Source organism: Microcaecilia unicolor, chromosome 9, assembly GCF_901765095.1.
Source record: "Microcaecilia unicolor chromosome 9, aMicUni1.1, whole genome shotgun sequence".
NCBI lineage: Eukaryota > Metazoa > Chordata > Amphibia > Gymnophiona > Siphonopidae > Microcaecilia > Microcaecilia unicolor.
The window spans coordinates 225,009,716-225,037,677 of NC_044039.1; the positions used below are offsets into that span (position 1 = coordinate 225,009,716).

General features: G+C 47.6%; 1 protein-coding gene across 2 annotated transcripts; it reads right to left on the reverse strand.

Annotated features, from left to right (window-relative positions):
* Positions 1 to 186: 186 nt before the first annotated feature.
* On the reverse strand, positions 187 to 27,934 carry EIF2B2 (eukaryotic translation initiation factor 2B subunit beta). 2 transcript variants are annotated; one of them, XM_030214463.1, is made up of 8 exons: positions 27,747 to 27,934; positions 27,497 to 27,617; positions 27,210 to 27,358; positions 26,628 to 26,791; positions 14,137 to 14,232; positions 10,391 to 10,528; positions 10,042 to 10,108; positions 8,078 to 9,457 (listed from the first exon to the last, which is right to left on the reverse strand). In XM_030214463.1, the coding sequence occupies exons 1-8, from the start codon at positions 27,895 to 27,897 to the stop codon at positions 9,300 to 9,302; spliced, it is 1,044 nt and encodes a 347-aa protein (XP_030070323.1). In that variant the 5' UTR covers positions 27,898 to 27,934; the 3' UTR covers positions 8,078 to 9,299. The 2 variants fall into 2 exon arrangements, with proteins under 2 accessions (XP_030070322.1, XP_030070323.1); XM_030214462.1 differs by lacking the exons at positions 8,078 to 9,457; positions 10,042 to 10,108 and adding an exon at positions 187 to 1,831 and having other exon boundaries at positions 10,337 to 10,528.
* Positions 27,935 to 27,962: the final 28 nt, after the last annotated feature.

Sequence of the window (27,962 nt, forward strand, 5' to 3'; positions counted from 1 at the left end):
AGAACAGTATGCAAATCCTTTAACTGTCTAACTTGCAGAACAGCTCTGAAGACGACAGTTGAATATCTGTACACAGCAATGTAGAATGAAAAATAGCACACGGGAGGGGCCTGGGCCGGTCCGGAGGGATTAAAGGAAAGCAAATTAGCAGGTAAGGTCTAATTTCTCCTTCCTTAGCATCCCTCCGGACCGGCCCAGGATTGGACTGATGGGACGTAACAAAGCAGTAGTCCTACGGGAGGGACCCCAGCAAACCCGCTGTGAGCACTCGGGATGCAAAGACCGCCTCTTGACGACACTGAACATCAAGTCTGTAATGCTTAGAGAATGAATGAAGAGAAGACCAAGTCGCCGCCTTACAGATCTCCTCTGGAGGCACCAAGGAGCATTCCGCCCATGAGGCTGCCTGCCCTCGTGTTGAATGAGCCTTAAGCGCCCCAGGAACCGTTTTGCCTGCTAAAAGATAAGCCGACGCTATCATCTCCTTAATCCACCGAGATAAAGTGGGTTTAGAAGCTGACAAGCCCTTGCGGTGGCCAGCGAAAAGGAGAAAAAGATGGTCCGAGCGACGGAAATCGTCCGTAACTGCGATATATCGTTTAAGAACTCTCTTAACATCCAAAGTACGCAAGTTCTGCTGATCCCTCGTGCCTGAGGCCGATCCTAGCACAGGAAGGAAAACCGACTGGGACATATGAAACCGAGACACGACCTTGGGTAAAAAGGAAGGAACAGGTCGGAGTACCACTCGGTCTTTAGAAAATTCCAGAAACGGAGATCTACAAGAAAAGGCTTGCAACTCTGAGACTCTCCTGGCTGATGCAATAGCCACCAAAAACACTGTCTTAAGCGTCAAATCCTTCAGAGAACACGCTAGTAACGGCTCAAAAGGCGGCTTCGTTAGAGCCGAAAGGACCAGATTAAGGTCCCAAGATGGAAAGATTGGCCTGACCGAAGGACGAAGAAGACTAACTCCCTTCAAAAACCGGGCCACCTCAGGAATACTGGCCAAGGACTTACCACGAATCCTTCCTCTGAAACAGGACAGAGCTGCCGTCTGCACTCTTAGAGAAGAAAGTGAAAGTCCTTTATCAAAGCCTCGCTGTAGAAAATCTAACATCTGAGGCAACGACGCACGAAAAGGAACAATGCCAGCATCTGTACACCAAGCCTCAAAAATTCTCCAGGTGCGAATATAGCTCAGAGAGGTGGAACGCCGACGAGAGCGAAGCATAGTGGAAATTACTGGAGCTGAGAAACCCTTCTTAGCTAAGCGGGCCCGTTCAAGAGCCAAGCCGTAAGACAAAATCGAGCCGGGTCTGGATGAGGAACGGGCCCTTGTACCAGCAAGGTCTTGTGCACTGGAAGTCGGAGAGGAGACGCCCCCAACAGACGTTGCAGATCCGCATACCAAGGACGCCGAGGCCAGTCCGGTGCTACCAACACTACCGGCTCCCCGTGTTCCTCGATCCTCTGCAAGAGACGACCTATTAGTGGCCATGGAGGAAACGCGTAAAGAAGACCGGAGGGCCACCTCTGCAAGAGGGCGTCGACTCCTTCCGCTTTTGCATCTCTTCGGCGACTGAAGAAGCGAGGAGTTTTGGAATTGAGACTTGAGGCGAAAAGATCTAAAACTGGAAGACCCCAGTGGCGGACTATCAACTGAAACGCCTGATCGCTGAGAGCCCATTCCCCTGGATCGAGAGTGTGACGACTGAGAAAGTCCGCCTGGACGTTGTCCACTCCTGCCACATGGGAAGCTGAGAGGTTTGTGAGGTGCAACTCTGCCCAGGCGAGAAGAGATTCCGCTTCTCGACACAGCAGACGGCACCTCGTTCCTCCCTGGCGGTTGATGTAAGCCACCGCTGAGGCGTTGTCCGAGAGCACTCGTACTGCTTTGCCCACCAGGAGAAACTTGAAGTGCTGAAGAGCCAATCGAATCGCCCTGGTCTCCAAAAAATTGATGGACTGAGCTGCTTCCAGCGGAGACCAGAGACCCTGGGTCCACTGACCTAGGCAATGAGCCCCCCAGCCTCGGAGACTGGCATCTGTCGTCAACGGAATCCACCGAGGAGACTCCAATGGCATCCCTACCATGAGATTCTGCATCTTTAACCACCAAAATAGCGAGACGCGTTCCCGGTTGCGCAGAGGCAACTTTTTCAGAAGCGAATCCGTTTGCGCCGACCACCGAGACAGAAGAGACCACTGAAGAGACCTCATGTGAGCTCTGGCCCAAGGCACCACCTCTATCGTGGCTGCCATGGATCCAAGAACCTGAAGATAATCCCGAGCACAAGGGACCTTGTGATGTATCAAATTCAGAATCTGCGACCGGAGCTTCAGAATCCTGCCCTGCGGAAGCAAAACTTGACCCCTCGCCGTATCGAAGATAACTCCCAGATACTCGAGAGACCGCGAGGGAGCCAAACTGCTCTTGGATAGATTCACCACCCAACCTAGGGACTGTAAGAACGCTACCACTCGTTCCGTGACCTGGCAACTTTCTTGATAAGATTTCGCCCTTATCAACCAGTCGTCCAAGTAAGGATGGACGAGAATGCCCTCTTTCCGGAGGGCCGCTGCCACCACCACCATAATCTTGGTAAATGTGCGCGGTGCTGTCGCAAGACCGAAAGGCAGCGCTCGAAACTGGAAATGATGACCTAGAACCGCAAATCGCAAGAACTTGTGGTGAGCCGGGCGAATGGGAACATGCAAATACGCCTCTGTAAGATCTAATGCAGTGAGATATTCCCCTTTGCGCACCGCTACTATTACTGACCGAAGAGTCTCCATACGAAAACTTGTAACCTTCAGCGCCCGGTTGACAGCTTTGAGGTCTAGAATGGGACGAAAGGAATCTTCCTTCTTTGGGACCACGAAATAAATGGAATAACGACCCCGCTTGCGCTCCGCCGGCGGGACAGGGCAAATGGCCTGAAGATCCAAGAGCCTCTGTAGGGTCTCCCGAATCGCCTCCGCCTTGAGACGAGAGCGACAGGGAGACTCCAGAAAGGCGTCTGAAATGGGCCTTGCGAATTCTAAGGCATAACCGTCTCGAATGACTTCCAAGACCCATTGATCCGAAGTAATTTGGGCCCACCTCTGATAGAACTGAGCCAGCCGAGCTCCAACGGGAATCAGAGGAGAGCCCTTCGCACCTTCATTGGGAAGCCCGCGAAGGGGAGCGAAAGCTCGCAGCTGAAAATCTACCTCCTCTGCGGAAACCGCGAAAGGACTGAGTTCTGTTGAAAAAACGAGGTTTCTGAGTCTGAGGACCCCTATCAGATTGAAATCTACGGAAAGAACGCATGCGACCGCGACCAAAGAAAGTCCCGCGACTAGACTGCCGAGGTCTATCCTCCGGAAGACGAGGGACCTTAGAATCCCCCAGGGACTGAACCAACTTATCCAACTCTTCACCAAATAAAAAGGAGCCTCTAAAAGGGAACTTACTTAATTTAGACTTGGACGCCCCATCCGCCGACCAACCTTTCAACCAAAGAGAGCGACGGGCAGCGACCCCCAAGGCCAAGGACTTAGAAGAAGCCCTCAACAGATCATACAGAGCATCAGCTAAAAACGCAGAGCCCGTCTCAATCTTAGCCACTTCCACATCAATGGCTCCTAAATCATCTGAAGAGCGGTCCAACACTCTTTCCGCCCAACGAAAACAAGCTCTGGCCACCAGAGAACCACAAACAGCCGCTTGAACCGCCAGAGAAGAAACATGAAAACTATTCTTAAGAAGAGTGTCAAGTCTCCTGTCCTGAGCATCGCGCAACGCGGTTCCGCCATCCACTGGAACCGTGTTGCGCTTGGTAACAGCCGAGACCACAGCATCTACCACCGGAAGCTTAAGTAAGGCTCTATCAGCCTCTGGCAGAGGATAAAGAAACTGCATTGATTTAGAGGGGCGAAAGGCCGCATCCGGGACTTCCCATTGAGGTTTAATAACCTCCCAAATATCTTGATGCATAGGGAAAGTTTTAGTGGAGGCTCTAGACCCCTTAACCAAAATATCCACCTTTCGGACCCCTGAGTCAGGAAGGGGATCCTCAAAATGCAGAGTAGAGGATACCATAGCAATGAGATCCTGCAAATCCTCCCTATGGAACACTCTAGCTACCGCAGGATCCTCCCCCTGAGCCAAAGGTACAGCGTCTGGATCTAAAGAAGAATCTTCCCAAGAATTGTCCACTAATTCCTCTTCCTCCTCTAAAAGGGGCATATCATGATCCTGATTTGAAAGAGATTCCAAGTGCATGTCCCAAACCCTAGGTCTCTTGGGGGGGAGGGTAGTAGTGACAGTCTCTTGTGACACTGCAGTAGCAGAATTGCCCCTCTGCATTAAAAACGCCTGATACATCTGTAGAACAAACTCAGGAGGAAACCCCCCTGCCTGAGAGCTGGCAGTCTGTAAAATAACTCCCGATTCCGTATCAGCTAAGGTCGTAGAGCTGCGCAAAGCAGACGGACCCCCTGCCGAAAGAACCGGAGCTGGGCTCAAAATGGACGCCGTTCGCGCCAAAACTCCAGCGCTAACCCCTGAATCTGAGGCCTCCACTGTCGACGCTAACACCGTCGCGGGAGAAGGGCCAACCGCCAGAACGGACCCCGTAGTCGACGGAGGGAGAGGGGCAGAAGAAACATCAATCGCCGTGCAGTATTTACAAGCGCCTGAGGCATTAACGCCTCGCCGCTGACATACAGCGCACCTCTTCAACTTCTCCGACATTTCGGAGGGAAAACCCGTGCACGCGCCGCCGCGGTTCGCGGAGAGGTATCGCTAAATAAATAAATAAAGAGTTCCCCGATATACAAGTACAAACGGCACTGCTAAAACAAAGAAAAAACAGCACTACTCTGAAAGAGGGCTGAAATACAATGCTGCAGCTTTACTTTTCATGCTTAGTTTTTTTTTTTTTTTTTTTTTTTTACACACAGTTGAGCCACAGCCAACAAGGCATTCCCCTGCAATCAAACGGAGCTGTCTGCTCGTTCAGTCAGTGGGGCAAGTTCTCTCGAATTTTTTTTTTTTTTTTTTTTAACTCCTGGCTGCCTCTCCCAAAGGCAAAACACCTCTCCTCAGAAAGGGTGGCCCTTCCCTTCCTTTAATAATTTTGAGAGAACATTAGGGAGATGGGGAGGATTGGGGGAGGGACCCGGAAATATCCGAGTTTGACACCCCAGAGGCTGACAACAGCAGAGAAAAGCACCAAAAAGCCTCTAATAAACTTCCCCAGGCACAGAAATAAATAAGAGAGAAAAACAGAATACCAATCTAAATAGATATAAATCCCATAAAGAGAGACTAATGGGCTCGCTTCCTACCTGCTGGGAGACTGAGAAATACTGAGGCTAGGGTCACATGTCCAGGGCTCTTATTGGCTCTCTAGAGTCAGTTTTTTTCTCAGTCTCCACCTGCTGGTAGGCGAGCACAACCCATCAGTCCAATCCTGGGCCGGTCCGGAGGGATGCTAAGGAAACAGTATTAGTCACCCTTATGACTAAATTTAAGCAAATAATTGCGACTGGCAACAATATACTCCTCCTACAATTTGACATGTCAAGTGCCTTCGATATGGTTGACCACGGAATCCTATTACACATACTTGAATACTTTGGCATTGGAGGAATTGTCCTGAATTGGTTCAAAGGGTTCCTAACCCAACGTTCGTATCAAGTCACATCAAATTCTACTACGTCTAAAGCATGGACACCTGAATGTGGAGTACCACAAGGATCACCCCTCTCACCAACCATTTTCAACCTAATGATGATCCCTCTGGCAAAACTCCTATCAAACCACAACCTATATATATATATATATATATATATATATATATATGCTGATGATGTGACAATATACATCCCTTTTGTTGAGAATTTAGGGGTCCCAAGCCCCCCCCCAAGAAGGCTAGAGTGACCTTAATCTGACTCCATCTCTAAATAGCACTAGTACTGGGGTAATCAGGGGGTTGTGAAGTTCTAAGAGAAATTGCCACTGAGAGAGACGCTAGGTCCAAGGAAAAGGTACCAGCCTTATGACAAACTGAAATCAGATTACAAGTTATACAATGCAGTGAAAGATAGCTGCTGGATGCAACAAAAGCATTTATACTTCAGCCTTTCATTATTAAGTGAAACCCACAAATCATCATTTGGAATGAGGAGTTTATTTACAAATCAGACTTTAATCAGATACATTCACCAGACAAATTCTGGATTCAGCTGACCGGAGCTCTGCGTCCTAGATGAGTTGGGGAGAACCTCCGAAATATGCTTGGGAGACCAGTTCTTATATACCATCTGGTCCCCATACAAGTCTATTGAGAGGGACTTTTTTCTAATCTTGCTCAATCTATGAGTCATACTTTGCTGTACCATCTGTACCATCTCCTTTCCTGTTCTAGCTATTTGAGAGATTGAGACATTTCCTTCTTTGTAAACATTTCCTTAGATACGGGTATCCAAACATCCAAACAAGAACAAAACAACTTTTTTTTATGAAGATATCTAAAATTGGATATATCAAGTGTCTTTAATTTCTTCATTATGTGTGTTACACTCTTATTTGGAAGTTGCACCAGATTTCATTAGGACTCAGCAAGAGTCCAAGCTTTCTGCTATAAGGCCATCATCTTGTTATCAGGCCTACTCAGTGCTTTTCAGCTGTTTAAGGTATGTAAATTGACCCACCACTATTCCAGTGGATGGATCCCAAGCGGGGACACATATTAACTTACAGGAAAAGCAAGTCCTTGCTTAGCCAGTCATAGATTTTTAAACCAAGCTGGTATTTTTACAGCCTGAGTCCTAAAATCTGGCCTTCCACCCTTCCGGTGGGCATCCAGTGAGGGCCTCTTGCTGTAGTATAATTATACACTTTCAAACAAGACATTAATGAAATCAACCAAAGCCTACACATCATGAACACATGGGCAGATGCATTTCGTCTGAAATTAAATGCAGAAAAAACTCACTGCCTGATATTCGCCTCCCAATACAACACAAAGGAATTTACAGCTATAACACACCAAACCTAAACCTTCCAATCTCAGAAACACTAAAAATCCTTGGCGTCACTATCGACCGCCACCTAACACTCGAAACTCATGCAAACAACACAACTAAAGAGATGTTTTACTGCATGTGGAAATTGAAAAGGATAAAACCATTCTTCCCAAGATCCGTCTTTCGCAGCCTAGTGCAATCCCTCGTACTCAGCCATCTGGATTACTGCAACTCACTATACGCAGGTTGCAAAGAGCAAACACTGAGGAAACTTCAAACAGCCCAGAATACGGCAGCCAGACTCATCTTCGGAAAACCAAAATATGAAAGTGCAAAACCATTACGAGAGAAACTACACTGGCTTCCACTCAAGGAATGCATCACTTTTAAAGTATGCACATTAGTCCACAAAATCATCCACGCCGAAGCCCCAGCCTACATGTCTGAGTTAATAGACTTACCACCCAGAAATGCCAAGAGATCATCCTGAACTTTCCTCAACCTCCACTTCCCCAATTGCAAGGGCTTGAAATACAAGACGCTAAACGCGTCAACCTTTTCTCACATGAGCATGCAGTTTTGGAATACACTGCCGCGCAACTTAAGAACGATCCACGAGCAAGCTTCCTTCCGCAGATTATTGAAGACCCATCTTTTTGAAAAAGCTTAAGGAAAGAGCCAAAACACATAAAGTCCACACTTACTGTTCATTAATGCATCATACATCCACTTATGAACTCTCATCCCCTGTAATCTCACATCACTCATACCTTTACTCACAGAAATATTTATACCATGTTTTTATGCCTTAATATTGCCCTCTAAACTCCCATTGTCTCCTTCCAATGTCTCAATGTTTGTGTTCCATTGTTACATTCCTTAACGACACTTCGATTGTCTCGCATACCTCTGCACAATGTAATCCATGACCAATTTGTAACAAATTATTTCTATTACTCATTTTATATTGTAAGCCACACTGAGCCTGCAAAAAGGTGGGAAAATGTGGGATACAAATGTGATAAATAAATAAATAAAGCCCATAGATCATCCCAGCTATTCTTTTAATCCAAATGTGTGTGTGGGGGGTAGCCATCATCATCAAACACACTATTGGTTTCTTAGGTCTCACCATTAGAATCCCTATTGTCCTAGCATTGCTGTTTTCCATGAGCCTGGTAGCTAGGGATTCCCAATTGTGAAAATACTATGGCCTGCTTGTCATTGGAGAAAGCCAAGTTACCCACAGGAAGTGTTTGCCAAGGCCAGCAGGCCAATTATTCTCACAAACCCTCCCTCCTGACATTTTTATTTTCCCTGTTTCTCTTTATTTATTTTTTTTTAAGGGTATTTTCTTTTACCCAGTAGCCCCAGGAAGAAAACTCAAGACAAAAAAAAAAAAAGGGGAAGCCCAGGGCCCACAAGTAACCAATTGCACAGGCTTACAACTCTTCCATCTACTGAGACTGAGAACAGACTGGTTTCCTGAGGACTGCACAGCCCACGTATAGGCTCACTTGAAGCTCAGTTTGTTGTTAAGTCTCCAGCTGCTGTTCAGAGTGCATAACCATCGCTGCCAGGCTAGAGGGACACTATGGAATGATAAACTTTCTTCTCACTATGTCTGTGTAAGTCACAAGAGGAAGGCTTCATGAAAGGAAAATAGATCCTCTTTATGTCAGCTAGTAAAATGGGTTAGAACCTGTTTGAGGCAGCTGCTTTTAAAGCTCTAGTTTTGTTTAAATTTTAAGCATGAACGATACAGTTCTTCAGATTCTGTCAATGGTGGCAGACAGCTCCTCTGATTCAGCTTCAAGGGGCAGGATACATTAGGTTAAGTGTCCCTTCTTAGAGCTTGGGTGATGTTAAACATCTCCTCCCCCATTTGAAACAGACCATGGTGTGCTACATTGAAGACAGGACATGAATGTTTTATTTTGGTACACACATTTTAGTTATTATACTTTGGCAACATTTCCATACCCTTGGTCATAAATGAGTAGCTTAAATGGACAGTAAGCCCAGATGCTGTTGAATACACACAAATAGTTTTTCATCTGTATCTCTTCTAAAGTTTCCACAAGCAGTGTAGCAGCTATAGCAATGCCCCTGCACTGTTACATTAAGTTGGGGCATCAGGTACTGCCCCCCCCAGCTCATGATTATTTCACATCCAGTAAGCCTGGCCCAGGGCTGGGCGTTACCACCTTGCACTAATCTGAGAGAGGTGCTCCAGTCAGTCATTACAGAAGTGGGGTTTGCTTAAATATTATCCTTAGTCACAAATCATGGTCGTCAGGGTGGTAAAGTTCACTCATGAGCCGGTAGATGTAGGATGGTGCATTACCCCCAATGTTAAAGATGAAGAGGGTGATGAGTTCAGGTGGGACATAATCAAAGACAGGGCACTGCACACTGACCCTTGAAAGGATCTCCCCTGAAACAAAAAGGCATTGAGAGAGAAAAAAAATGGTTATTCTTACGCACCAGCTCTTATCAAGTTATATATCATCCTAACATATAGTATAAGTTCAGCTCTTGCCTTTGGAGGAACACTAATGGATGTAGAATGAGGAAACATGAACAAGTTGGGAGCATCTTACCGCTCCACATGCTTAGAGTTTGCATAGGTAGGTTTAAGCAAGAATATAAGGAAATAAAGCAGAGAACAAAATATACCCCCCCCCCCCCCCCCCCCCAAAAAAAAAAAAAAAATCTAGAAAACATTTTAAAAAATGACACAAACAAAATAAAACTCCCCATCACCCCCCTCCTCCTCCTCCTTTATCCACACCGGGGGGGGGGGGGGGGGGAGGAAAGATCTGTAAGAAGACCTACATGGCCACTTGTAACAGCAGACCACCGCATGCTGTGATGTGCTTTTAGCTTTGGAAAATAAAAATGAGGTAGAATGCTCCTGCCTTTGGTTTTTTTTTTAACCCCCGTTCTCTCTCTGCTGAGACTAAGCACCTCAGCTGATGTCTGCCTACCATTCATAACTATTGAGTGGAGAGTGCTTACCTTCTGAGAAGGGTAGAACCTCTTGTGGTGAAACAAATTTGTGGAAAGAATCTTCCTCATTAGGGAACTGCAAGGGAAAACAACATAGAATGGGCAATATATGAATTCACCACCACTTCACCTAGGTCAAGTTTGCTACTCTGATTTACCATTTAACATTAGGCCTATTATGCTTTAGTTGTTCCTAAACCTCAAAATCCCCATCTACCTGTCCATGTCTTTATGCCTTAAGTCCAGGACCCCTCATCCCATCTATATAGCCCACTCTCTCGTTGCCTGAGCCTCAACTAAGCACCTGCTCAATTTGCATAGTTACAGAACTGACCCTGGTATGCCGAGAGGTACACACCTGAGGTGACAACTTGTACATAGGTGCACAGACAATCACCGGAGTGGAATGGTGCTTAGCTGCTAGTGCAAGGGTGTGTGTCCCAGTTACTGCTCTCAATGCTCCATTGGCTAAAATGGTCTTTGTCCCAACAATTACCTACAAAGCAAAATTTACACATTAGGAAAAATCAAGAACCTGAGATACATCATTAAAGACAACTTAATAAGGGCAAGAGCCTCCGTGTAGCCCATGTAAATCCTATGATAGAAGATGCCACCTTTTGTGGCCGCGTAGTCCACTAGAGGTAGAGCAGGAAAAGTGAAGACTTCATTTTACACCACAGAAGGCAAAGTGCAAGAATATCCTAGAGCAATCATTGTGTAAGAGACCATTCCTTCACATCCTAACTGACCAGTCCAGTTGAGCAGGTTATGTCCCCCTACCAGCCAAAGGAGGCAGAGAACTTCTATCTACTCTCAAGCCCTTGGCATAGTAGGAGGTAGAACAGAGCTGGATAGCCAATACTTTTCTGTCTTTAGTAGCTGGGGCACAGGACTGGCTGATGGAGAAGCAAAGGAGCTGTAAACGCACTGGGCTGCACCCCATAGGGACTCCACTACAAAGCTGGACAGAGGTTGAGGGCCACAGTGTTCCTCCTGTCAAGGCCACCAGACTGGGCAGGATTCCGTCAACCTACCTTTGTGAGGCTATCAGGATTTGCCCTCTGCCACCCTGTCCTTTCCTGAACCAGGGAGACACTAAGAGCCGGCTACAAGGCAGTGGCAAGAGACAGTAAAGGGCTGGTAGCTGCCGGAGAGGTAGTATTTACTCTTTTTGGTCTCCAGTGTTAGGCCACAATGGGTGATGTGGGGGGTTGTAAGCACCTCCATAATGCAGCTCTCAGTGGAAGCCTACGTACATATATTGTTGCATTTTCAGCTCCATGTGATGCAAGTGCAGAAGGCCAAAAAGACTGGAGACTGAGCCCATAGGTAGGCCCATCACCATTTTTAACATGTACTCTGCAGTGGGAGCAGGAGAGAGCCCTAGCACCTCACTGGTGAACTGGAGGAGCAAGCATGAACATTAGGAGAGACATTGATTAGTGAACTCCTCTAGTCAACACTCCTGAATTTGTGCAGATCATACACAAGGCCTTCATTGTCATGCAGAAACCCCTAAGCCAGCATCCTTGGCAGCCATGTTAGGATCAAAGTGAGTGCTCTGGACCAAGGCATTGCTCCAAGAGCTGAATTTGAACCAAGACTTCTCAAAGCACTTGGAAGTGGAACTGAATTCCAATTAGGAAGGAGACCAGTCCAGGATCTACCTAGAAAATCAAAGGGTGGGGATTACTAGTAAGCATGGAATTCAGTCAGGTAAGCTGGTGGATACTCCAGGCCTGTAGAGTGTCTGGGCAGTGTAGACCAGTTGACTCTCAAAAGGTTGGTCCCTGGAGGGAAGAGGTGAGACCAGGGGCATAGCCCAAGGTGGGGGTACACTGTTTAGCCGCCTTCCCCCCCCCCCCCCGGCACCTTGTTTGCTGGTGGGGATCCCCAACCCCCGCCAGCCAAAGAGTCTTCAGCGCCAGTCGACTCTGGCGCCTTCGCTGTGTGATGATCTCTTTCGAACTCCTGACATCCTGCATGTAGCCCCGTGCAGGACGTAAGGCGTCAGAAACAGATTATCACACAATGAAGGCGCTGAAGAAGACTCTTCGGCTACTACTACTACTACTTAACATTTCTAGAGCGCTACTAGGGTTACGCAGCGCTGTACAATTTAACAAAGAGAGACAGTCCCTGCTCAAAGAGCTTACAATCTAATAGACAAGTGAACGGTCGGTCCGATAGGGGCAGTCAAATTGGGGCAGTCTGGATTCACTGAACGGTAAGGGTTAGGTGCCGAACGCAGCATTGAAGAGGTGGGCTTTAAGCAAAGACTTGAAGACGGGCAGGGAGGGGGCTTGGCGTAAGGGTTCAGGAAGGTTGTTCCAAGCATAGGGTGAGGCGAGGCAGAATGAGCGGAGCCTGGAGTTGGCGGTGGTGGGGATGGGGGATGTGGGATGGGCTAGTGGGGGATGGGGACCCCGCCAGCAAACAAATTACCTGATGCGGCGGGGGGGGGGGGGGGTCAATCGTAGAGGGGGCCAGGGCTTAATCTGTGGGGGCCCATGCCCCCGCGTAGCTACGCCCCTGGGTGAGGACCCCACACACACATCGCACTACAGTACAGAACGTGGCAAGGTAAAAGCTCTCCTGCAACAGCCTGTTATACTACAGACATTGTCTCAATGCAGCATAACTTTGAATTGAACTTCCCAAGGTAGCCTAAAGATGGCTATGGCCTACTTGAGTGCTGTTATAGGAGATTGTGGGATGTTTGATCCCGGAAAACCAAAGCCAGGCCAGAGTGATCTTAAAAACACTTATTGATGAAAAAAGACTCGACACAACCGTTGTGTTTCGGCCGTTAGGCCTGCATCAGGAGTCTCGGTCGACGGAGAACAACTGATACACACGTTTAAAAGTACGTGGTAAGGTGATCCATATAGTGGGTCTCTAGCTCAGTCACCGGAGAACAGCTGATGCAAACGTTGAAAGATACGTGATGTTGTCTACGAGCACGTTTCTTCGAAAAAGGTCTTTTTAAAGACCCACCTCATAGATCAACACATCAGCTGACTGCCTAACAAGCTCTGCTGTAGCTCTTATTCCAAGGATTTGCTAGTAGATAGGAGGCCTCTGCCTCCATCTGCTTGTAAGGGGGCATCATTCACTTATCTGGACTGGTCTGCCAGGAAATTTATAAGGAGTCCAAATGTCACTTTCTAGCAATTTTAGACATTTCAAAAGGAGTAACCTAATGGTTAGTGCAGTGGACTTTGATCCTGAGGAACTGAGTTCAATTCCCACTGCAGCTCCCTCCCCGTGACTCTGGGCAAGTCACTTAACCCTCCATTGCCCCTGGTACAAAATAAGTACCTGAATATATGTAAATCACTTTGAATGTAGTTGCAAAAAAATCAGAAAGGCAGTATATCAAGTCCCATTTCCCTTTCCCCTTTGCAGCTAGAAAAACTATTCCAAGCACTTTAATATGATATCGTTGGCTGGGCACCTTATTAGATGTAACTGGAAAGACAATTCTAAACTATTTCTGAATGGTGGAGCTACCTTTGTGTTATTAAGGAAATATTAAGCCATCTTAGCCTCAAAACGTCAGTGTGTTCTATCAGTATTAAAAACCTGGGCACCTCTCGACTTTTTGTGATAAAAATGTAAAACAAAAAACTACAACGGGATCTTAACCTTTTCAATTGCTCATTATGCTGAAGCATCTGTGTTTCTACATTATACTTTTATTAAAAAAAAAAAAAAAAGAGCTTTAGAAGGAAGGTCAAGACCTGGTTGTTCAAATAGTGCAGGGTGTTAACAACAACAAAAAAAAATAGCTAGGTTATCTGGTGCCACAGTTTGGATTAAGTGGCAATATGATCTGGTTCTGAGAATTGCCTGTTACTTGGGTATAGACAAATTTAATGTATTAAGTGTTTCATATTAAACATATTCTATATTTGTTATCCACTTCAAATCTGATTGCAAAGAAATAGGCTATCAATGCAACTTAAAGCTAGAGCACACATACTTGCTTCAAGTTATCATTTTTTTGGGTTGGGTCTACCCTAGAGCAGGAAAGCACCCTACAGGGACAGCCTCTTTTATGAAAGGGCAACTGCTCTACAGTGTATTCTCAAAACTAACCTTATTGACACGGGACATGACTGCAAAGATGGCAGCGTCAGTGATAACTGTGGTTTCTATCCCCACCTTGGACAAACAGACCGCCATTTCATGGCCCTGAAAAGAAAAAGAAACAACAGATCTCTCTGAAAACCATTCTACTAAATGAAAATTATACACAAAATCTAAATTCTGCACTTACCAAGACGTGATGGCCCCCTTTCTCCATGGTTTCTGACTATAAGTTCCCCTGCACCTGATTGTCATGTCAGTCCTGAAGAACTCTCTAGCCACTATTATTACTTATGTCTATAGTGCTACTAGACATACACAGCGCTGTACACTTGAACATGAAGTTATCAGGAACAGCTGCACATGCAGACTGATCAGGGGGTTCCCCAGCATTGGCGTCTCCTGAAGTTAATACTCCCAGATCAATTTTTAATGTACTTCTGCCTCAAAAGAATGCAGACCAAGGCCTTCTGCACCTCACCCTTCCTCCTAGATCATGCTAGACTGTTCAGAACTGGAGGGTGTGGTAGCAGGCTTCCTGAAGCCTTAGTTTACTTTTGGTGCTTGACACGTCTCTCTATGCACAAGCTTATACAGATGCCTTTCACATGCCTGAACAAATTGTGTTCTTTTAAGGAAACTGGAATCAAAGTTATCGGTTGAATGTTTAGGATCAATAAAAAATACAACTGTGTACATGCTACATTTATTTTACACCTGGACCATGCAATCAATCATGTGATTGACAATTTTAAAATCGATGAACAGCTATATATCAACTTTGTCCACAATTGCAGAACCTCTGAGCTACACACACACACACTTCTGAGAGATAGAATAGGCCCCCCAAAAGAACTGTACCCAAAGGGGTCTTAAGACTTTGCAGAGTGGGAAGCTACCAATCCGGAGGCTCCTATAGTTGCACAACTGGCTAGCAAATTCAGCCTTTAACACACATCTCAGTAGACATCCCTTTAGAGGGGGGAATTCCTTTAATATTTATAAGAATACGCCATCGCTTACTAAGAAAACAAGAGCATCTCCCTCCAAGAATGTGGATTTTCTACACTCATTCCACTTGGCCTCTTAAGTTTAAAACTGTTTACTGATGACATACAAACCACAAGTTTACAAAAGAAAGATCAAGACCTATTGTGTTACAAATTACACTGTCTAATCATACATACAACTATTCATAACATAGTCAATTTTTTGCATTAACCCCCCCCCCACACACACACACTCATAACCTACTATAACCCAACAGGTTAATTCGATCCATAAACTTCATTTGCCAACATAGCAAAAATCCTCAATCCCACTTAAACTGGTATTGCCATTTACATATTCTTCTCTCCCTCATAACTAAAGATGGGTCCGCCCCCTAATTAGAACTTCAATAATACTTTCGCAGTCTGATCCATAGGCAAATAATATAACATCGATATGTCCCATAACTGCCAGGTATTATTACCACTCCCCAACAATAAATCAAAACAACCCAAGACATAGTCAAAGGAGTATTTAACAGTAAAATGACCTGTAACCCAGGAAGTAGGTACGCACTGATGTTTCCATTGTAGCAAACCTCCCGCAAATATTCCTCCCCCCCCCCCCAACACACACTGTGGGAAAAAAATAACTGTGTGTGTAGGTAAAACAAAACAACCATTCAGTGGTCAAAACAGAGTGGATAAGCTTCACAAAGTTAAAGATACTACAAAGAATTCACCACTAGGCTTCTCCCTTGTGGGTGCAAAGACTGTATATATGGTCCCCAAATTTTAAGGAACTCCGTCCTCCACTTGGGCTGTTTTAACAGTGGAGTTCAGTGGACATCCTCATGAGACCAGCAGTACCAGCTCTTCCAAAAATACTCGACACCAAGGATGTCTACCTAAAGACCGGAAGCTACTGCACAGACCCAAAACATAACATTTTGTTTTTAAAGCCCGCAATACCTCACAGTGCTATGCAGGTTACATACGAAGACTGGACAAACCAGGAATTACAGCATAGCATTATCATCCTTCCATAATTCTGAAACAACTATGTTTTAAGCAGACATCTAGAATAAACATAGCTTGATGCCTGAACTATTAAAGAAGACATTTCCTTGGCTATTTTGGCAGCCTGGTAAGAAAGCAAAGAATCTATACATCTCTTTCATATATGGAAAGGAAAAAAGGTTAAACAATCAAGAAACCTGAATAGTTTTAGACAAGGTACAACATTTTAAATAAAAAGGAGCTAAACCATAGCAGACTGTATACATTAAACATTAATGTCTAAATAAGACCCTTGCAGTCATTGGCAACCAATGAACTTTAGCATAACAAGCTATTGGCGAGTCAGGATCCACTTAACATAATCAACTAGCTTGAGACAACAAATTCTGAACTATGCAACCCAGCAACGAGAATGATGAGAACTAAGATGTTCCTGGGTCAAAGATGCTACCAGTCATCCAGGCCTTCTAACCTGTTCTCTGCAGCAGAAACGGAAGAGAGAACCTGGCGTCAAATTAGATGGTAATCTTGCTGAGGCTATAGAGTCATAACTGCAGAATAACTATTTGATGCTATCTTTACTTATTGTACAATCGCTCTTTATTACTGCTTTCAGTCCTGGTAATTGGTGGCAAGCGTCTATTGACCCTCAAAGTCAATAATATAAGACATTGTGGTTAAGAAGATATGATAATATTGGCCACTATCTTTTAACAGTGTGATCCCTAACCCCCCTCTATGTGGAAAGATTTTCATTTGAAAGGGGGCTTTTTGTGATATTTTCATTTGTTCTGCGTTTGCCCCCCCCCCCCCTCATTTTTTTAAAATAAATCTACTTCACAAAATTACATAACTATTTTATTGGAGGATGATGACAATTTTTCATTTAGTAGAGGGATCAGGAGTATGGATGGGAGCTTTCAATGAAAAGGGTTAGAGAGAGGGGGGTTGGTGTGACTGATCCTATTATGGGATGCGCTTGGGGAGTGAACTGGGAACAAGAGGGGCTGGGAATTAAAGTAGTGGGTGTGGTGGAGGGCTTTAAGCCAGGGATTATGTTTAAGAGATTATGGACAAAGATAGAGGGTAGGGGAAGTGCTAATTTGTTCCGCCAAACCCAGTAAAAAGGTGATTCAGCCTCAGTCAACACTCCTAAAACAATCTTTTTACCGACGATCCCCGATTTAATAAGCAATTGACCCTCCCTCCCCCCGTCATGCAGTGCATAAAACCTCAAAATAATCAAACAAAATATTCATTGGTGAGAGCAATACAGAAAAATGATGGATCCGTGCCAAGTAGGATATCAGTGATTTCCAGAAATATTTTAATCTTCGGGCAGGACTAAAAGGCATGATAAAAAAAAGAACACTTCAGACAAATAGAGGAGTCCACCTTACCCATTTTAAAGAGTTGTGGTCTAGTGAGATAAGCCCTGTGCAAAACACAATACTGACAGTAACAGCAATACTCAGGATCCGCTTAATTAAGGGAAGGAGCTTCAAAGAATTCTGTGAACACTGTAAATCCCTACATCATCTGGAAGGGAGACCGAAAGATTTTGTTGAGGGGAAATACACAATAAAAGTGTATGCAAAAGAGACACCGAGGGGCGGTCCTCCATATCAGCAGTCAAATCTAGGATGAAAGCCCACCTTTTTGATGCTGCTTTTAACTCCTAACCCTTACTCACTTGTGCAGTACCCATGTTTTATCATTCCCACCTTAGTAATTCCCTTATCCCTTATTTGTCCTGTCTGTCCTAATTAGACTGTAAGCTCTGTTGAGCAGGGACTGTCTCTTCCTGTCCAGTGTACAGCACTGCGTATGTCTACTAGCGCTATAGAAATGATAATAGTAGTAGAAGAAACAGTACGCGATGCCCAGAGGTCCTCTAAAGACAAGTCCATAGACCATTATTAAAATAGATTTGGGAAAAATCCACTGCTTATTTCTAGAATAAGCAGCATAAAATGTATTGTACTATTTTGGGATCTTGCCAGGTACTTGTGATCTGGATTGGCCACTGTTGGAAACAGGATGCTGGGCTTGATGGACCTTTGGTTTGTCCCAATATGGCAATACTTATGTACTTAGAAATTAAACAGCTGACGATATGCATAAAATGTGCTGAATCCGAATCAGTGTGCCACCACCCGATTGTGCCAAATATTTCATACGTCCCTCTGGTCCCAAAACATGGAGATACTGAATACCCAAAGAACCCTAATGTTTAAAAACAGGATTATCCATGCCTGGGTTAAAAGCGGCATTACCCCTAATGGGAAGGAGATCCGAAATTGCCCAGTATCAGGTGAGATCTCGCCAAATATCACATAAAGGGCAGAGAAGAATGCTAGTTTTTGACATTCACAGGAGGTTCCGAGATGGGGTGTGGATAAGATCAAACCCATGGATGAAAATAATGTTGCTCTAATGACAACAGAGTATAGTCATGATTTTCTACAATCCAGTCCATTAAGTGACAAAGCAAGCAGGCCTGATTATATTGTTTTATGTTAAGTAGTCCAAATCCACTCAAACGCTGGGACCCAAGTAACATACATAGAGGCATATTTTCAAAGCACTTTGGGAGGCTAAGTTCCATAGGTTTCTATGGAACTTTGGGAGGCTAAGTGCTTTGAAAATGAGCCCGATAGTAACATAGTAGATGACGGCAGAAAAAGACCTGCACGGCCCATCCAGTCTGCCCGACAAGACAACTCATATGTAACATATCAAAAGGAAGTTTTGGCTTTTGACCTCTCCAGCAAAATTTAGTTAAAAAAGTTTATTCAGAGTCCTAAGAGCCTTTTTCAGCAACTGCAAGGGCAGAATTTGAAAGGTGTATAATCAGCGTGGGAATTCCACCATTCGGAACAACTTAGGCCCAGATGCACTAAACGTTTTTCATCGTTAAATGAGCCCTTAAGGTAAAATTATGTATAATCATACCTGATAATTTTCTTTCCATTAATCATAGCTGATCAATCCATAGACTGGTGGGTTGTGTCCATCTACCAGCAGGTGGAGATAGAGAGCAAACTTTTGCCTCCCTATATGTGGTCATGTGCTGCCGGAAACTCCTCAGTATGTCGATATCAAAGCACCATCCGCAGGACTCAGCACTTAGAGAATTACACCCACGAAGGGACACTCTGCCCAGCTCACCACCGCCGAAACGGGGGAGGGGAATTAACCCAGCTCATCCCCACACAAGTGGGGGAGGGGAATCCGTCCAGCTCATCCCCGCGGAGCGGGGGAGGGACACCACACCCGCCGATGCGGGGGGATCTGGCTTATCCTGCAACCGCAACCGCGGGAGGAGCTGACTGACCCTAACACCGCCGAAGCGGGAGGGGTACAAAACTGCCCTACAGCCGCACGAAGCGGGAGGGAGTGCCGGCAGAATTTTAAGTCTCAAACCAGCCCCGTAAAACGGAGGGGAGAGGAATGCAGCAGCTCACTGTAACACAAACTCGTCTTAACTCTTGAAGAATCCAAGTGAAAAAACTTGAACACGAAGTCTTTCTGAAGTAACTGAAGACTAAACTTGAACCTGAAATGCAACCAGAATAACAACAATACAGATATCTGGGAGGGGCTATGGATTGATCAGCTATGATTAATGGAAAGAAAATTATCAGGTATGATTATACATAATTTTACCTTCCATATCATCAAGCTGATCAATCCATAGACTGGTGGGATGTACCGAAGCAGTACTCACCCAGGGCGGGACATAGAAATCCCTGACCGCAACACTGAAGCTCCAAACCGGGCCTCCGCCCGAGCAGCCACAGTCAAGCGGTAATGCTTGGAGAATGTATGGGCCGAAGCCCAAGTTGCCGCCTTGCATATCTCTTCCAAGGAGACGGAACCGGCCTCTGCCATCGAGGCCGCCTGAGCTCTTGTGGAGTGAGCCTTCAGCTGTATAGGCGGCACCTTCCCCGCGGCCACATAAGCCGCTGCAATGGCTTCCTTGACCCATCTTGCCACTGTAGGCTTAGCGGCCTGCAGACCCTTACGAGGACCTGCAAACAGGACAAACAGATGATCCGATTTCCGGAACTCATTGGTCACTTCCAAGTATCTGAAGATGACTCGTCTCACATCCAGATATTTAAGAGCAGAGTACTCCTCTGGGTAGTCCTCCCTACGAAAGGAAGGGAGACAGAGCTGCTGATTCACATGGAAGCGAGAAACAATCTTGGGCAGAAAGGAAGGTACTGTGCGAATAGTCACTCCTGCCTCAGTGAACTGTAGAAAAGGCTCTCGACATGAGAGCGCCTGGAGCTCGGAAACTCTTCTGGCTGAAGTGATAGCCACCAAAAAGACTGCTTTCAACATCAGGTCTTTCAGAGATGCCCTCGACAAGGGTTCAAACGGCGGCTTCTGCAATGCTCTTAGCACCAGGTTGAGATTCCACGCAGGCACCACTGAGTGCAGAGGAGGGCGCAGGTGATTAACTCCCTTAAGAAAGCGCACCACATCTGGCTGCGAAGCCAGGGAAGCACCCTTCAGGCGGCCCCTGAAGCAAGCCAGAGCCGCTACCTGGACTTTAAGGGAACTGAGCGACAGGCCTTTCTCCAGACCTTCTTGCAGGAACGCCAACACTGAAGAAATTGGAGCAGTGAAGGGAGAAAGAGAGCCTGCTTCACACCACGCTGCAAAGATACGCCAAACCCTGGCGTAAGCAGTAGAAGTAGAGCGCTTCCTCGCTCTCAGCATAGTGGCGATGACCTTGTCTGAGAAGCCCTTCTTCCTCAGACGCTGCCGCTCAATAGCCAGGCCGTAAGACCAAAAGGGGAGGGATCCTCCATCACCACGGGACCCTGATGTAACAGGCCCTGCTCCACTGACAGCCGCAGAGGATCGTCGACTGAGAGCCTGATCAAGTCCGCATACCAGGGACGTCTGGGCCAATCCGGACCCACCAGGATTACCCTGCCGGGATGCTTCGCCACCCGGTCTAGCACCCTGCCCAACATGGGCCAGGGAGGGAACACATAGAGGAGCTCTTGTGTCGGCCACTGTTGGAGAAGAGCATCTACTCCCAGGGATCGAGGGTCCCGTCCTCTGCTGAAAAAGCGCGGCACTTGGCAATTGGCCGATGACGCCATCAGATCTAGGCTCGGCTGGCCCCAGCGCTTCGTGATGTCCAAGAACGCCTGAGCAGATAGTTGCCACTCTCCGGGCTCCAAGGTATGGCGACTGAGAAAGTCCGCCTTGACATTCATGACTCCGGCAATGTGGGCCGCTGAAAGCTGCTCCAGGTTCGCTTCCGCCCACTGGCAAAGACTCATAGCCTCCTTGGCTAGAGGGGCGCTCTTGGTACCTCCCTGGCGGTTGACATAGGCCACAGCCGTGGCATTGTCCGACAGGACCCGTACCGGCTTCAACACCAGTACCGGGATGAACTCCAAAAGCGCCAACCGAATGGCTCTGAGTTCCAGGAGGTTGATAGACCACTTTGCTTCTGCAGGAGACCAAAGCCCCTGCGCTGTCCTTCCCAAGCAGTGGGCTCCCCAGCCCGACAACGAGGCGTCCGTCGTGACGACAATCCACTCTGGGGTCACCAGAGGCATTCCCGCAGACAACTTGTCTGTCTGCATCCACCAGCTCAGCGCCTTGCGCACTGCTGGATCCAAGGGAAGGCGCACCGCATAATCCTCCGACATCGGAGTCCAGCGCTGCAGCAGGGAGTGTTGTAGTGGTCTCATATGAGCCCTGGCCCAGGGCACTACTTCCATCGTGGCCGTCATAGAGCCCAACAGCTGCACATAGTCCCAAGCCCGAAGAGGAGAGGCTACTAGGAACTGGTTCACCTGAGCCTGAAGTTTGACAATCCGATTGTCTGGCAGGAACACTCTGCCCACTTGGGTGTCGAATCGAACTCCCAGATACTCCAGGGACTGAGTCGGGCGCAGCTGGCTCTTCTCCCAGTTGATGATCCATCCCAGGGAGCTCAAAAGAGCAACTACCCGGTCCACAGCTTTGCCGCACTCTGCATAAGAGGGGGCTCGGATCAACCAGTCGTCCAGATAAGGATGGACTTGTACTCCTTCCTTCCGCAGGAAGGCCGCTATGACCACCATTACTTTGGAAAAGGTCCGCGGAGCAGTAGCCAACCCGAACGGGAGGGCTCTGAACTGGAAGTGTCGTCCCAGGACTGCAAAACGCAGAAAGCGTTGATGAGGAGGCCAGATGGGAATGTGCAAGTATGCTTCCTTGATGTCCAAGGATGCCAGGTACTCCCCTGCCTTCACTGCCGCTATAACAGAGCGGAGAGTCTCCATGCGAAAGTGCCTCACTTTCAAGGCCCGATTGACCCCTTTGAGGTCGAGGATAGGCCGGACAGAACCTCCTTTCTTTGGTACCACAAAGTAAATGGAGTAACGCCCTTTGCCAAGCTGACTTCCTGGCACCGGAACGACCGCACCCAGGCGGATCAGATTGTCCAAAGTCTGCTGCACTGCCACAGCTTTGACCGGAGACTTGCAGGGAGAGAGTACAAACCCGTCTCTTAAGGGTCGGCAGAACTCTAGCTTGTAGCCGTCTCTGATGACTTCCAGCACCCAAGCGTCTGAAGTTATTGTGGTCCACTCGCCCAGAAACGAGGACAGCCGTCCTCCAATCTGCACTGGGGCGTGGACCAAGACCCCGTCATTGGGTACGAGACCCTGGGGGAGGACCGGAGGGAGCACCTCCGGGACGGCGGTCTCTGCGAAAGGAATGCTGCTTGGGGGAGAAATTTCTCTTGAAGAAAGAGGGGGCAGAGGAACCCGACTTGCCCGGGCGGTACCGACGGGCTTCCTGAAACCGTCCTCTGGAGGAACCGGGACGAGCACTAGCCCGAGCCCTGACCTCTGGTAACTTCTTGCCCTTAGACGTGCCGAGATCGGTCACGATTTTGTCCAGCTCGACCCCAAAGAGCAGCTTGCCTTTAAAAGGCAATCTAGCCAGGCGGGATTTAGAGGCGTGGTCAGCAGACCAATGTTTCAGCCAAAGCCACCGCCGCGCAGAGACTGTCTGAGCCATGCCTTTAGCTGAGGCTCTCAAGACATCATACAGCAAGTCTGCCAAATAGGCTAAGCCCGATTCCAGGGCCGGCCAATCAGCCCTCAAGGAATGATCCGAGGGGGAAGCCCGCTGCACCATAGTCAGGCACGCCCTGGCCACATAGGAGCCGCAAACTGAGGCCTGCAAACTTAAGGCAGCCGCCTCAAAGGACGACCTTAAGGCCGCCTCCAATCTCCTGTCTTGGGCGTCCTTTAGGGCCGTGCCACCTTCCACCGGCAAAGCCGTTTTCTTAGTCACCGCAGTGATTAAAGAATCCACGGTAGGCCACAGATAGGCCTCACGTTCACTCACAGCCAAAGGATAGAGGCGGGACATAGCCCTAGCCACTTTAAGGCTCGCTTCTGGGACATCCCATTGAGCCGAAATTAAGGTGTGCATGGCATCATGCACGTGGAAGGTTCTAGGCGGGCGCTTAGTCCCCAGCATAATGGCAGAGCCAACAGGGGCTGAGGGAGAGACGTCCTCCGGAGAGGAAATCTTCAAAGTGTCCATGGCCTGTAACAACAGGTTGGGCAAATCCTCTGGGCGAAAAAGCCGCGCCGCAGAGGGGTCATCCGCTCCATCCGAGCGGGGATCCGCCTCCTCCAAGGAATCCGCAAAGGACCGTTGGGAGACCTCAGACACGCTGCCCTCATCTACATCGGAGGAGACAAATTCCTCCAAGGCCTGGGAATCAACCCGAGGGCGTTTACCTCTGGGAACCTCAACCTCTTTACCAGACGAGGGAGCAGGGGCAGCGTTGTGCATGAGGAAGGCCTGATGCAGCAGCAAAACAAACTCGGGGGAGAAACCCCCCAGACTGTGCACTTCCGCCGCCTGGGCAACCGCCCTAGGCGCACTCTCAACCGGCGCTCGCAATAGCGGGGGAGAGACATGCTGCGCATCCAAAATGGCGTCCGGCGCGAAACTCCGCGAAGGAGCCGCGCGGGAAGAACGGCTCTTGACATTAGCCGCTTCTGTGCCGTTGCCCAAATTAAGGGCGTTCATGGCATTAACATCTCCGACCTCAAGGGCGGCCCAAGAAGAAGCCGTCCGAGCCGCGTGGCCGGCCAAGATGGCGGAGGCGAGGAGCGGGGGATGGGCGTTTATGGCGGGAAAAACCGCCACGCCGGAGGAAGGACCGGGACATTCATCGGTCACGAAACTGTCACCCATCCAGGGCGAATCAGGCTTTAAGACCCCCGCATCCCCTCTAGAAGCGCTGAAGCGACCCGGGGAGCGACCCTTTGCGCCCTCGCCCTCCGACGCCATATGCCACGAGGAGAAGAATCGGGGAACCCCCTGCCCGCAAGAAAAAGGTAAAAATTACCTGCTGTCCGCTCCGAGTTGTAACGACCTGGTGTCCCAGTGAGTAGCTGCAATAGACGCTTAAATAAACGTCGAAATAAACGCCTTTAAAGACGTTTAAAATTTTTTTTTTTTTTTTTTTTTTTTTAACGGAGCCAGCGGGAGGGGGGAGAAAAGGAGGGACCTGGCACCACCAGGTTTGCACTTGCTCAAAAGAGCCCTCAACCCCAGGCCTCAACAAAACCTAAGGATTAGGCTTGGAGGCCTAGCCAGAGCTGCTGCTGTGTGTGACCACCACCTGCTGAGATAGAGAACATACTGAGGAGTTTCCGGCAGCACATGACCACATATAGGGAGGCAAAAGTTTGCTCTCTATCTCCACCTGCTGGTAGATGGACACAACCCACCAGTCTATGGATTGATCAGCTTGATGATATGGAAGGAAGAATTTCCTATCCTTTCCATGCACTAAAGCCTATTTTTCGACGGTAGTAGCAGCTAACGAAACTGGAATGCAAATGAGAAACTACCATTGAAATGTAGACAATTCAGAATGCACTAACCATACCGACGATAGCAACGATTCACTTACCACCAGAAATTTAACGTCAGCTCAGACCTGTCGTTAAAGCCTGAGCTGTCATCTCCCCACTGCCCCCTGCATGATGAAAAACCAAATTGCTGGCATGTTTTAAAAGAAAAGTGGCTCCCTGCTTCCCTGTGCCTAAAATAAAAAAGGAAACTGCTCCCCGCTGCTCCGTTTGTGAAATAAAAGCTTTTAAAAATGAAACCTTTGCAGTTGCTGGGCTCCCCCTCCCTTCCTGTGTCTCTCTTCTTTAGTCGGCAATGCTCCGCCTCCTGCCCTCCTCCACCTCCGTGCCCCGCCCCCCCCCCCCCCCCCCCCCCCGATTTCGTCCCCGCCGCTCCCCCCCACCACCACCACCGGACCCCCCCTCCACCATAATGGTCGGTGCAGCGCCTCTCACCTATGTTTGAAGGCGCTGCACAGGATGGATCAGCTATTCTTCAGCTCTTCTGTCTCCTCCGATGTTTCCTTTTTCTTCCTGTGTCCGCCCTCCTCTGACGTCAGTTATCTACGTAGATAACTGACGTCAGAGGAGGGCGGACACAGGAAGAAAAAGCATGCTTTGCGCATGCTTTACGAGCCGATTACCGACGGGGATTAGTGCATCGTTCTTTCCAATACCGCACCAAACTTTTTGGGGCTGTGTTTTTGGAGCATGCTTCGTTATTTGAGATTCGGTAAAGGTTTTTACGTTTCTGATTTTTTTACGTTTGCTTGATGCATCTACCCCTAAGAGGCAGCTGTCTACAGCCTACAAGTATGCGAGAGGTATCCTGCAATAACATGTATGTTAAGCCAATAAACCTGCAAGGAATGACAAGCTAATTATACACCTAGGTATCGAAAGGCTCCATCAGCCCATTTGGCAATGAATTCCAGAGTAATTGCACGATGAGAGAATAAATATTTTCTCCGATTAATTTTAAATGTACTACTTTGTAGCTTAGTTGCATGCCCCCTAATCCTAGTATTTTTGGAAAGAGTAAACAAGCGAATCACATTTACCCGTTCCACTCCACTAATTTTATAGACCTGTACCACATCTCCTCTCAACCGTCTTTTCTCCGAGCTGAAGGGCCCTAGCTGTTTCAACCTTTCCTTATAGGGAAGTCATCCCATCCCCTTTATTTTTGTCGCCCTTCTCTGTACCTTTTCTAATTCTACAATATCTTTTTTGAGATGTGGTGATTAGAACTGAACACAATATTGGAAGGTGAGATCACACCATGGAGTGATACAAAGGCATTATAACATGCTCATTTTTGTTTTCCATTCCTTTCCTAATAATACCTAAGATTCTATTTGTTTTCTTAGCCACTGCCGCCACACACTGAGCAGAGGGTTTCATCAACAATGACGCCTAGGTCCCTTTCCAACATGCATGGATAGGCACAAAGGGACCTTAGCTATAGGAAAAGAGACATCAAGACCTAGAATACAACTGACTGGCAAAAATGGGCATAGAAAGAAGTCCAAGTGCTAATTTTTTACCAATATAATTATATACTTTTTTGGCTCCTATCACTGGGCCTCACCTGACAGAAAGGGGCACACTCTGCCACGATGACATGGAATTTGCGCCTGCAGGCTGCCTTCTCCAGGAACGCTTGGACTGTGTGGGAAAGACCAATTGTCATGATCACCTCGTTAGAGTGGATGTGTTCCAAGGCCTGCATTGCAATGTTATCCAGTGTTCCTTCTGCAAGAGCAGGAAGAATCATGTGAAAGGCATGGTGAGGTGACCCCAATGCAGAAAGCGCTTCTTAAGCATCTCAGTAACACAGGTTCAAGGTCTGTTTATTTTAATATATTGCAGTTTGGAAACAACATTTCTAAGCAGTTCACATAGTCATTATAGTAAGGGAAAGATTAGAAAATAAGCTATGGGAGAATGGACATCAAACAAAGGGGAGCACAAGAGGATGGAAATCATTCATTGCAATCTTGTTGAAAACAATTAGGTGAAGATCAGAAAGGTATATAGTAGACAAGAGGGGCAGTGCCTCAGCTCAATCAGCGACAGGTACAAGGTATGACAGCGCTTCCTACCTAGTGCAATCACAGTGGGTGAAGGACATGACAGAGGAGGGCTTTGGAGCTGGAGCAGTACCTCTTACCTAACTCTATTAGTAGTTCATTGATAGCTTCCATCACATTCTCTTTCAGGGGTGCAAAGTGCTTGTTAAAGTCCTCACTAAGCCCCCCTGCTGTAAGGAGTTTGTGTAGCGACTCCTGCTGGTCGTTTTCCTCACTGCCACCACAGAGCCTATAGGAAAGAAACCGATACCGATTACAACAAGAGAAGTAGTAGGACTCTTGCAAAACACAGACCAGCACTCGATTGCAGGCAATGTGAAGGCACAGCCCAGGAAGAAAGGAGGCAGCAGTGCAGCCAGTGCCTAACCTACTATACTCCTCCCGGATGATTTTCAGCACTCTGCGCACCATGTTGCCCACCGTAGTCTCCGACGGCTGCGCAGCGGTCATCCTTCGCCCCTCCTTGCGAATAATTTCCATCAGCTCCTCTGCAAAAGGCGAAAAGCAAGCAAACAGTCAACCCTCCGTCTCCCCTTCCGCAGAGAACAACTCTTTTGCAAACTTCTGCATGGGTCTTTTGAAGGTTCGCCTGTCTCCCTCCCACACAAAGAGCTCACCTGCATTGCCCCATCGGCTCCGGGCGCAGATCCCGCGCAGGAGCCCCACCGTCTTCCGCGCAATCTGCTCCGAGTTCAGCCGGCCGCCCCCACGCTTCAGCTGCAGCACGAAAGCGTCGATGCGCTCGCAAGGCTGCGGCTCCTGCTGCATCTTTCGGCACGCGACTACTGTATAGGCCACTCACTTCCGGCACATGGTGACGCGCTTCCTCTCAA

Excerpts from the sequence above, each read along its gene's own strand:
- EIF2B2 (XM_030214462.1), bottom strand. The coding sequence starts at position 27,897 with ATGCAGCAGGAGCCGCAGCCTTGCGAGCGCATCGACGCTTTCGTGCTG. Across the intron at positions 26,792-27,209 it reads TGAACTACTAATAGAGTTAG|AAGGAACACTGGATAACATT; the intron begins GTAAGAGGTACT and ends CTGCTCTTGCAG. Across the intron at positions 10,529-14,136 it reads TCATGTCCCGTGTCAATAAG|GTAATTGTTGGGACAAAGAC; the intron begins GTTAGTTTTGAG and ends TTTGCTTTGTAG.